We start from the raw sequence: 12,538 nt of genomic DNA on the forward strand, positions 1-12,538 counted from the left end.
GGCCAACGGTATCCTGCATTAGGAGTGTTGCCAGCAAGTTGAGGGAGGTGATCCTTCTCTGCTGCTCAGCGCTGGTGAGGCCACACCTGAAATGCTAGGTGCAGTTCTGGGCTTCCCAGTACAAGAAAGATAGGGACTTACTAGAACAAATCCAGTGCAGGGCCACAAAGACAATTAAAGGACTGGAGCATCTTTCATATGTGGAAAGGCTGAGAGAACTGGGACTGTTTAGCCTGGAGAAGAGATGGCTCCAGGAGGATCTTATCATCGCTCATAAATACCTGATAAGGGGGAATGAAGAGGGAGCCAGACTCTTCTCAGCAGTGTCCAGTGACAGGACAAGATGCAATGTGCACAAACTAAAACCCGAGAAAATTCAATCTGAACATGAGAAAAATGTTTTTACTGTGAGGGTGGTAAAACACTGGCACAAAATGCCCAGAGAAACTGTGGAGTCTCCATCTGTGGAGATACTCAAAACTTGACTGGACATTGGTCTTGGGCAACCTGCTCTAGCAAAGGGGGTTGGACTGTTTCATCTCCAGAGGTCTCTTCCAACCTAAATTCTGTGAAACAGAAAAGTAAATCCATCCTACTTGCATAGCTCTGCAGATCTATTCTCCAGCATATTAGAACAAAAAGCATTTCTTTTCGTTAGAAAAAGCTGTTTTATCAAACTAGCTAGATCATTAAGGATACTGGATTTCTAACAGTATTGAGATGACTAACTTATATTTGGTTTGCTCATTTTCACTTATGTTCAGGGAGAAATCCATTACACACTTGCAAGGACTTTGGCCTTACTTTAGAATACCTAATACTGCAATCTTAAGCACCCCCAACTTACATCAAAAAATGTACTAGATAAGAGTCTCATTAGCTCCTCATAATGCATGCACTGTAGTGATCTGACTAGCTGTATTAACAAGGGAGGTGGCTAGGGAGAACGGGATCTTTTCCATTACCACACACTTGTATGCAGACCTTAATATTACCATGATAATACTGTGTATAAAATAAACTGCCTGTGCAGCTTGGTTTATAATCTGGGCTCAACACTGATGCTCACAGGCCATGCAAATACTTGTTACCTAGCCAGCCTCACTGGAAGCTCTACGCAGGCATGTCTTTATAAGATTGGGCTTACAGCTTTGAATTTCACCGCACTGTTAGAGACTTTGCTGTATCTTGCCTGTTGCCACTGTGCAAATGGATACGTCGTCTTCTCCTTACTGAAAGACAGGCTAACGGCATGATGGGGGAAGAGAAGAGGGAAGTTCACAAAAAGATGATGTTAGAAAATATTACAAGGAAAATACTGGCTTCATTTGCCTAAAAAACCCCAACTAAACAAAAAACCCAAAGAACCAACCCCCCCCAAAACCAACAAACCCTCTGCCCCAAAACCCCCACAACAGAAATATGTTATTCCTTACCTGTATTCTTGATGCTGAATCAGATGCAGAATTTATTTATATCCACTGCTCTACCTCCACTAAGATATGCAGCCAACATTGTAAAAGCATCAAAAGACATTATGGTCACATGAAAGAAAGAACAAGCTGATACCATATGTTTCTGCCCACATCAATTGCAAGAAATTACAGGAATATTCACATTACTGTACTGGATAATTAATCTTAAAGTAACAATTACATTCTAATGTTTCAAGAACAGGCTGGCCATAGTCTACAGTTCCTGGTTATTCAGCAGAGAACTCCTTTGTACATGTTAAGAAAGCATTAAAATATTTTTTTCAAGAAAATTCAGGTCACTTTGCAATACAGTAGCTACAAAACATTTATTTTTAAATAAAAACATTTAAATCATCATGTTTTGTAAAACAGCATGTCAAGTGTTTATCTTAATCTTTGTAGTGTAAGCACCTTCAGTTTTATGCTAAAACAATCAACATAAATTATTATTTGGTCAGGCTATTAACCTACACTGAAATAAATATACTTTTAACCAAGACAGATCACTTAATGCATACCAGATTACCATACCTTTATAGGAAGTTTCTTTGGGGACAAGTGAAATACAGACTGTGAAACCATGATTACAGCAATTTTTTCTTTTTCTTTTTATAATTTCAGTGAAGACTGGCCTATAATTTTAAACTATAAAAACAATGATAAAGCAGTATAGACTATACCTTAAAAAAACCCTGCATCACATAAGAGAAATATTTGAGATGGCTTACCTAAACTGTCTCAGAATAAGAGGTGGAATACAAACTCCCAAATTAGTTACAATGCACTGGGCTGGTCATATCATATGTCCCACTCTTATGGGAAATTATCCACTGAACAGGAATAGAAATCTTTGTTTAATTACAAGAGAGATAAGCCACTGATAAGTGAAAACAATATAGCTCACAAAGGGCTTTTTATGCTGATACTATTGATTATAAAACATAGGGTGCAAAATTAAACATTTAAAATTATATAAACCTTAAAAGTACAGAACAGAACTTAACAGAAGTTTACAAGTCAAAATACTTCAGCACCTGAGATTTTCCTGTAGAAAGCCAAACAGAGATACTTTCTTCAGAAACATGTAATACAATCAACTCTCTTTCTCTCAGTATTACACAGGAATAATTGATCAAGAGTTGAAATATATTTAATGCTCCAAAATTCTAATTAAGCCTTGAAGATAAATCTGCTATCAAGCTATACTTAAAATTTGATCCATGTGCATTATCTAACTGACATCATTTTATGAAAACATTTTGTATTAAAACTGGAATAGACTTCATCTATTAAAGTGTTCTGATGCAATAAAAGACAAAGAACAGTATGCAACTTGAATCATGTTGACAGAGAACTAAGAACACTGAAATAGAAACAGGTTTGAACAAAATGTAATAACTTAATAATCTGCTATGCAAGCCTTTAGTTTTATAGACAACTAGTGGTTATGCCTTTACTTTTGGTAAACTAATACTTTAAGGAAATCCTTTTCTATTTTCACTTTGAGAGCTGGGAAGTTGCATTTTCTGTGTTCTGCTCTGTGTGATTAAGACTATATTATTTTGTATGTATAATTATCCATCATCCCCAAGGTGGCCACTGTACTGCATACCAGTCTTGGAATAGAAACCTTCTTTTTCAACCCCTTGGTTTTGAAGCTTTAAGCAATTGTGTTTTCTATTTAACAACTGAACTCCCAGACCCCAGAGCAAAGGAGAAGAAAACATTTAAAACAAAGGTCTTAACAAAACAGTGTTCTGATGGGAACATAGTAGTTTTATTCTAACGTTATCTAATTTTATTTATGAAGACTATTTAAATGTCAAATGATATGCAAAATTAAGACTTCAAATACTGGAATATGAGGGATGTTCCTTTAATTCTAGAAAAGCTTTCATCAGGGAAAGTATACTGTACATTTGGTTTTATTTAATCACTTAGTGATACTGTGAAAAATTAAACTATCAGTGTTATCAAGGTTAAATGTCCTCCCTCCAAAATTAACTACTTGCAATTTTCTGGAACCTTTTTATCACTGAAAACCAGTCAAGCATATCTGTTTCTGTCCTTTAATTCCTAAATTTGAATAACTGGGCACTCAGTAATAACTTTAGGAAGAAAAGCTGCACAGATTATACCGAAAGATTTAATATTAAATTATCGCAGTTTTAAAATTTGAGTGCAGTAAAACGCACCATTGGCTCACTTAAACCCCAAACCAATTGTCCTTAAAACCCATCATCTTTCCTCAGTACAAGGTGCAGCAGAGTTTAAAAAAAGAAGGGGGGCAACCCCCTCCACCACAAACAAAAAATCCCAAACCAAGAATATTGTTTTCAGTGCAATCACTGTAGTCTTCAAAAGGTTAAGAGTACAAATATTTACGTTCCAGTGTATCCTTACCTACAAGGAATGTTGTTTCACATTATAAAGTATGTCAAATACTTTTAATCCAATCGCAATACTGAAGTTTACCCTCTCAAATCGATATCATGGCTGAAACCTAAGTGTTTATACAAGCAGTGTAACTTTCTGGAGAAACTAATGCACACAGTTGAAAGTCCTCACAAAAACCAAGGGCAAAGACTGCAAATTCAGCTGCTGGTCCTTAACCAGTTTCAGATTCAAACACCAAAAAGTAACCAGCTACATAATGAGGAGTGAACAGAGCCTCCTGCACCAGCACCTTAAATCCCCTGCCCCACTCCCTATTTCTACAGGCCACAGGCAAGCTCCAGACAACCACTTCTTAGGTGAAAGTCTTCTTGATAGAATACAACCTTACTGTATGCAATTCATTTTTTCAATGTGCAAAATTAAAATTTCTAGCAAAACCCCTCAAACCTAAAAAAACTTCTGTGACACTGCAGAGGGAGGTGGGCGTGTTATTTTAGTAATTGAAAATATAAGGTTCACCTAGAATACTATTTTGCAGCATTGTGCTTTTAGAATTACTAGCTAGGATTCCAAGGAACATTTGAAAAAGGCACTTACTACACTTCTTAATTAGCTGCCCATTTTAATAATTTTGGTACTATTTGTCACAGTACATCAGAAAACAGCAGCACAAAGCATTAGATGGACAAGAATTTTGTATTTGTTCCCCTTTAAAAAGCAAACATTTTAAAAATGAAAGGCACTCACGACAGAAACTCTCTCTCCAGTTCATATATAGATGGCCGACAAGTTTTGCTCTTCATTCTACATAAAGGCACAGTACAGTCTCTGTTTTGACCTTCCACATCAATATCAAGTAATGAGGGCATGTGGCAGTTAGTTCTTTCCTCAATATCTGGCAAGAAGTTAACATCTGGATCTACATTGCCCTCTAAGTATTGAGAGTCTTTAGAGTTTGGTTTAATAATACGTGGAATAATCTGCCACGCATCAATTTTACTTCTTAGAGAAGAAGGTCGAGGCCTTGATATAATATTGACAGCGCTTTGCTTTTCAGTTGAAACACCGCTGTGATTGCTTCTTTGTTGAACAGATGGAGAGTGCAGAGTTCCAGTAGCTGATAGAACTGGTAACGTGGAGACATCATGGATTGAAGCAAATCCATTAGCTAGGGGAAAGGAAAGGCCAAACAAAAAAAGACAATTTAAACCCTGTGACTTCTTGATTTCTTTGCCATTTGTAAAACTGGGTTGCCTCAAACACTAGCGGGCTTTCTTCCACCAGAAAAAATTAAGAGGCTCGTACATTTGTGGGGAATCTCCTAGGAGAGGACTAGCAATGCTCAAATAACATTTTTGCATCTATATACTCTGCTAGAGGCCGTAATTTATTTTTTACTGCTGCAGAAGAGATATAGAGAAAGCATTAACCACCCAGTAACTGGATGAATGTTAATATTGGATTAAAGACCCACAAATTTGTACCATTATTATGAGTAATTACAAACCTATAAAGTACCATGAAGAATATTGCATTTAAGCCACCACAGAACACCAGTACTGAAATTTAGAACTTCTTTTCAAAAACTCATTAATCATGAACTTAGCAATTTACATGGAAACCAGATTTAAAGACCTTTTTTCCGGCTTAAATTTTTATCAACAGCTTCACGTAAGGATTTGTGGAACACACAACATAACTTCTAGGTCAAGCAAGCAAATCAAAACTTACCAGACTTCTTTTCCTTTAAGTTAATAAATGTGCAGTACTAAAACGATGCTCACTCACTCACCTATATGGTCTGCGAAACTATATTAAACAAGTGTACTCTCAGTTACAGGAAGTCCACAACTACATAATGCATGCACCTGACACAGTCTCAATTTATTTCAGTCATAATGCTGATATAGTACACTTCACAAAAAGCAGGTTCTTGCCGACATGAAAAGACCAGGGAAACCTTATTTTTGCAATACCTGAGAAAAATACATATTGGCTTAAAATAAACCGTCTCTTCCCCTTAAATCTCCATACCCACACTGCTAACAGGATACTATTCTAAGTGTAGGTAGTTTATTCAGGGTGCAGACACAGAGGGCTTACCCACATACAGTTATGGTGGCTGAGCTGACACATACCAGTGTAACAAAAATCATAGCAACTCATTAGTGAATAGTTAGTTTCCCTACATTTTCTGTTTCTATACTTAAAAATCCCCTACATTTTAAGTTCTTAATTACCCACCTGTGGTCTGAAAATTGTTCCCATCTGATAAGGTTCGTTTGTGACCCAACACACTTAACTTTGTCGAGGAATCATTTGGCACATTTTGAGATTCTTGTTTCAGACAAAGATTAAAAGGCTGATTTTTTAATCGTGTAGAAACTGTGTTAGGAGCCAGCTGTATCCTCTCTTCTCTCTTACTTTCGGAAGTTTCAGATGAAAAGTCATCAGTGGAACTACAGGGACCACAATCACCAAGCACAGGGCTTACAAACGCATCTTCACTGTCAGATTGAAGTAGGCATTTTGTGGAAATGGAGGGCATAGAGAGAAGATTCACAGTATTTGCAGCTGGATTTAGGGATGGAATACTTGTTTCCTCTTTCTTAGACTGCAGTCGTGTAGGGCTGGCACTCCTGCGAAATTTTGAAGCACGCTGAAATATTCCATCACGCTTCTTCTTCTCATCTTTAGGCAAGAGTTCATCTGGACCCTGCGATTTGTTCAGCTCTCTGATATCTAAGCCCAGGGCAACAGATGCAAGGAGGACAGCACACCCATACAGCACTGAATCAGTCTTCTTTTTCTGCAGTGTCCTGCTCAGACTGTTTGTAGGTGTCATTTGAGGAGTACTATTTGTAGAACTAGCAGAGGTTCCTTCTTCAAAGCTCTCATGTTCTACTGTATTCTCTCCCTGATCATCTTTCCAAAGAGGTAGATTAATATAGGCCTGATTCGGCAACTTAATCGGCTTTGGTCTTTTACTGTCCAAACCTTCAGGGAGAAGTTTCTTATCAGTACAGACACCTATAAAACATTACAGTATACTTTAAGATTGCAATTCAGCTATTTTGCTATTGCATGTCTGCATATGTACACCATTATTTCCTTCCACCTGCACAACTATTAATCTTGAGGTATACTGTACACCCCCTTTAGATGCAGTCAGAAGCTCAGAGACTCACATTGTAAGATTCAGAAATGCAACCTAAGCCTAAACCGCTTCATGTTCTCTTGATATCTTTAAAATAGCAGAAGTACCATTTTGCTACAATTTCTTTTTAGCAACCTAAAAGCAAGCTCTGTTAGAAGCAACTTGCAGATCAATCTTCCTGAGTATATAAGTTACCTGTAAACAAATTATATTTTCCACATCTGAAAGACTTACCTTTATTTTAAGGGAGGCATAACGTATCTCCCAAACTTTATGCACTTAACATAGTTGAAAAGCAGATACTGTCTTTGCATTTTCTGTGATATTTGAGGATTTGCAACATGTTATGTTGGCAGTGCTTTTCAAATAACATGGAAAATATTTCTGTATGGACTACAGTGAGGTAATTTACTATACACAAACTGCCAGATAAGATCTGGAACACATTCTTTACAACACTTTCAATTAAGCCATGTTCCAAAATCCAGTGAGTTACTAGAAATTTTTCCAGTTAATTCATTACGCCATGGTGGTCTGGAGTAAAAAGTAAATTTGACATCTCACACCTAATGACAAATAAAATGGAAGGTATAATTTGACTTACGTGTGTTATTCTACTATGACCTACTGAATGCTACAGAATAAACGCAAAAATATTTGAAATGCAAATATGTAAACTCGTATAATCTTCTCTGTATGTAGGGGTTTAGTAGTAAGCTAATAAATCTATAAAATTACTATTTGTGAAGCCTTGATTTTATACCCCTAGCAATACAGACAAAGACGTAAATGCCTTTTTTGGGTGGGAGGGGGCAGGGGAAGCAGTGTCCAAGCAGCTTACCATTTCCTCTACCAGCTGGCATAAATCTAGCTGCTGGTATGGGCACCAAGTTATAACACATATTTTTTTCCTGACACTGGTAACTTAATTTTCTCAGAAAAGAGAATCTATAGTATAGAAAGTGTGTGCAAATTTGAAAATGACTATGAATATTGTATAGCCACAACACATTATAGTAATATATGTGTTGCATATAAATATAATAACATAAAAAGCAACATACAGCTATTATGTTCCTGATCCTAACAGGATTAAGTATGTTTTTCCTTATGATTTACCTGTAAATTCCAAAATGTTGCCTAAACAACTATAAGATGTGAAATCTACATATTTTTTCTTGAAAATGTAGAGAATAAGTCTCACTTAAAAAACAGGGAACTATTATCTGGGAATACATCAGGGCTTACAGGTTTTTAAACTACTATGCATTTTTTAAACAACTATGCAGAACCCACTAATAATAAAAGTCATTAATGATCACTTAAATGTCAAGACAATTACTGATTTAGATATTTCTTTTTAAAAGAAGCTAAAAAAGTGGTGACTGCAGATCTCATACACAGATCAGCCTGCAACTCAAAAGCATGGAAAAAAAAAAATCTCTATGTGGTACTGCTCACACACTATGTATATTTCTTAGCTGCTAATGATGGAAATGTAAAGATGTGAACATTTGCATTTTTTTTATAGATAGATTTTTTGCACAGGAAAATGATTGGTAGTATGACTACTTTTCTAATAATCTGCATAATCCTTGAGGAATTCCAGCAATTGAATTTATAACACTGGAGGTAGACTTAATGCCATTATATGGCAACTTCCATTTTTTTAAAAATAGCTCTTACCTTGGTCCACAAATAGTGAAGCTAAGGGAACACCCTTCTGATTTTTCATTAAAACAGTTGACCAAGGGTTGCTGCCATCTGAAAGGGGTCTTATTCTGAAATAACAATAGTTATTTCGATATTACAGAGGATACCATGCTCATATACACTTTGACAGAAAATTACTAAAACATCTTTCTTTTTAAACTATAAACATGTAGTACATAACTTGAAAACAGTAAAGCTTTCCAAAGGTAAAAAACAATTGTATATAATAGCACAGAGTCATATGATTATAAATTGGTAAATGCTTTGTATCAGGTATTCCTTATAAGATGAAAATTTCAGGCCTAAAAAGAAAGCCAATGACAAATGGGCCTTGACTACCTATTGAAGAACAGAAGTTGGTGAAAACCTGGACAACAGTTTCACTGTGCCAAAAAACGATGTGAATATTGGAAATTTATTAAACATAGTGACTTTAAAACAAACAAAAATATCATAAAGCCAGTTTCAATAGATGGTCTGGAACCACGTACTGCCACAGGTAAATGAGTGGATGTCTCTACAAACTAAAAAAAAAAAAAAAAAAAAAAAAAAAAAAAGCCACTATAAGTAATTATATAATACTAGAAGAGACAAGGAAAAGGGTCTCTTCCTTCAGTAAAACTGCTAATCTCCAATTTTGAGCAATCAGAAAAAATAATCTGAAAGTGAATGTGTCCAACTGATTTTCAGAACCCTTTCACCCCACGTTTGTCAGTGTAAATGATGTTGCTGGCCTGAATTGTGCTTCATGTACGCAAAGGCAGTCAGTCTTATTTAATTGCACTGGAAGTGCCCACTGGGGGCCATGCTTGCAGTTTCTCAAGTCAATGTGAGGAAGGGCAAGAAAGATAAACAGGCCATGAATGTCTGGTATGCATTAGTAGCTCAGCATCCCAGTATGTTCCAAGTCTCAGAAACCAGAGATAAAGGGTAATAGATAAGAGCCACTAAAACTAAAACAGTAAATGTTTAATCCTCAAGTCTATGTGGGGGAGCTACTCATTATTGATGTAATTCCTAAATTAATTAAAAGGTAGGACTGAATTTTAGCTGTAACTAGAGACTGCAGAACTCATCTCACTCGCAACAGGAATGCTTAGTATTATCAAACAAAGTGTAGACGACATACTTGTCCTTACAATCTGCACGATCCTTTGTTTGAACTGAACTTGGTCCCCATGTACAACCTCTCTTTTTAAAACTTCTTTTCACATCTTCAAACTCTTCTTGGTGATAAGTTGTGCTCCTTCCCCAAGTTCTGTTGCTTTCATCTGAAGTTACTAGAGATTGGATTTAAAACACAAACAAAAAAACCTCACACATAAATAGTACTTCTAAAATAAAAATATTTTGACAGACTATTTTCTCCACTGCAAAACCATTTTGACACAGTAAAACAATGAGCACTACAAAAAATTTGACTTTTTTTTTTTTTTTTTTTTTTACAAAGACCACCACGCAAACTGCACTGACCCAAAGATGAGCAAGCAAGAAAAATAATTTATGAGCTGACAAGAGACCCAAATTAAAGATAAAGCAGCAAACCAATCATATTTTTCATGCTTCCTTTAACTGAGAACCTTATATTTAGGGAATTCAGACAAGTGAGTTAGACTGAGCACTTAAATTCCAATGAAGAAAATATATGCCGTGGAACAATTGGTATCAAACGAAACAGAATATTCCAATTGCGACAATGGTTAAACATTTTCCTTCTCGCTACACCAAAACAAATTATGCTTTTAAAGTGTCTAACCTTCATTAAATGCTTAGTCTTTCACTGTCTCAACTGTTAAACAGAACCAGCACCTTTGAAACATAATGAAATCTTGCCTTTTTTCATAACCCCACTGGGAAGTTCATATTCACTTGTGATATCTACATCTTGCTGGTACACATATACACTGTTTCTTCGGCCATTAGTTGTGTGTGTATCTGTTTTGGGAATCACTGAGGAAAAATTAAGAGAATGTAGTAGAGATCTTAGTCAAGTTGACTTCAGAAGCAGAACTGTTGCCCTTATATTTTTATCTTTGGGTCATAAAGCCCAGATCTATAAAGGCACAAAGCATCTTTTGATAGCAGGTTTTTAATGTAGGGTTTAGAGGATCCTCTTTCTAGGACCAGACCCAGGCAAGCAGATTTTTGTATACGACTAACTGGAAAAATAACTTGCTATCAAGATAGCATGCTTACAGCTATGATGGAGAGACCTAAGAGAAAAACAACTTAGCCAGTTATAACAGCGTGATAAGTGAGGTGGCATTTACATGCCCGTGGCTCTGCCACTCCTGCACTGCACACCTTCTCTCCAGCACAGCTTCCCCTATAGTACGGCACTCTATTTACCTTCTTCACGCTCCCATTTTCAACCACATTCCAGGCCTTGTGGAACACATATCTTATTGGTTTTCCTTCTTCCTTTAAAACACCTTTCAAAATCAGCTGAATTTGTTTCAATAACAAGATTTACAATTAACTAGATTTTTATTTTAACTTAAAAAACTTGTAGATTTGGAAGCTAGACTCGCTTGTGACAAAGTGAAGCAATCAAGTAACCAATTGTTAGATACGCCTGTTCAAATCATCTGTATTTGAGCGAGTCTTCTTGAAACAAAGACACTTTGAAGTTAAATCAAGATAAAACATTATTGTGGGAAAGAGAATTTATTTTGCACAGGTGCAGATGGGTGTGGAAGCTAAATTGTTTCAGCTAGATACTCCTGAGAGATCTGATAAGCTTTTAGGTAAAGCCTAGGGATCCAAACTCAGAAGCAGAAGTGTACTTCTTTTAAAGGAGAGCCTTTATGTTGTCCTGTATGTTCTAGTCCTACAAATACAAATGCCTGCTCAAATAAAAAAAAAAAAAAAAAAAAAAAGGAAAAAGAAAAGAAAAACCCCCAGTAGCACTTAGCACACATGCAAGGAGTGGCATTGCTATATCTTACATAAGGCTATGCATTTGAAATAAAAAACCAAAACCCTCAAGTTTTCAGAATCATGCCAATACCTGACACTTGCTTCATTTCCAAGCATTTCCATACAGAGCAAGGAAAATCAAAGACAAAACGAGACAGTCTTGATTATATGTAATTATTTCATTTTACCAAGAAAAACCTTTCTTACCTTTCTGCAGTAAAAAAACCAATCAATCAAAAAAACCCCACCACACGGTTTGAGGTTGGGAAACCATTATCAACACAGATACTGTGTCAGCTAACTTCTGAAAAAGACTTTAAGTAATTTTCCTTCCATCTCATATATTCATTAAGAAAAGCAAGACAGGGTTTGTCCACCTCTCTCCTTTATCCACAACATATGGGTAGTAATGGTCTTCACCCAGGGAACTATATTAGTTACAGTTCAAACAAATAATAAAGTTACTGCCAGAGAAGACACCACTTCTCCTTTCAATATTAATAATGAAAAGGATTTCACAAGGCAGAGGTATTCCAAAGGAGATGAGAGATCTGGTTTCTATCCAAACTTTAAGTTTCAGGTTGGTTAAAATCAATCAATCAATCTTTAAACTAGCTACAGAACAGTATGCAGAAAAAAAATCCCCATGCATTTTGATTTCCCCTCCTCCTTATTTACATCTGATAAAGCCAGATTCTGAAGTAATTTCCTTCAGAGGTGACTACCCTTGGAAGAGATGACAGTCACCATCCATAAGCAATCAGCTAGAACAGGTTCCACTGATTTCATAGAGAGAGAGAAACTTGAGGCTTTTTCATCTCACAGCATTCCATGCTAAATAAGGATAATTAGTCTGCTTTGCACAACAGATGAGACA

At 36.2% G+C, this 12,538-nt stretch overlaps 1 protein-coding gene across 3 annotated transcripts in view; it reads right to left on the reverse strand.

Annotated features, from left to right (window-relative positions):
- Positions 1 to 1,455: 1,455 nt before the first annotated feature.
- MAP3K21 (mitogen-activated protein kinase kinase kinase 21) overlaps positions 1,456 to 12,538 on the reverse strand; it is a 44,307-nt gene continuing 33,224 nt past the window's right edge. The window contains exons 7-11 of one of the 3 annotated variants that reach the window (XM_052806293.1): positions 10,576 to 10,692; positions 9,872 to 10,022; positions 8,716 to 8,810; positions 6,117 to 6,869; positions 1,456 to 5,040 (exon numbers count right to left, since the gene is read on the reverse strand). In XM_052806293.1, the coding sequence (XP_052662253.1) occupies positions 4,616 to 5,040; positions 6,117 to 6,869; positions 8,716 to 8,810; positions 9,872 to 10,022; positions 10,576 to 10,692 (1,541 nt within the window). In that variant the 3' untranslated portion in view covers positions 1,456 to 4,615. Of the gene's footprint in view, positions 5,041 to 6,116; positions 6,903 to 8,715; positions 8,811 to 9,871; positions 10,023 to 10,575; positions 10,693 to 12,538 lie in introns of all 3 variants that reach the window. The other 2 variants (XM_052806291.1, XM_052806294.1) reach the window with 2 other exon arrangements.

Source organism: Harpia harpyja, chromosome 13, assembly GCF_026419915.1.
Source record: "Harpia harpyja isolate bHarHar1 chromosome 13, bHarHar1 primary haplotype, whole genome shotgun sequence".
NCBI classification, from domain to species: Eukaryota; Metazoa; Chordata; class Aves; order Accipitriformes; family Accipitridae; genus Harpia; species Harpia harpyja.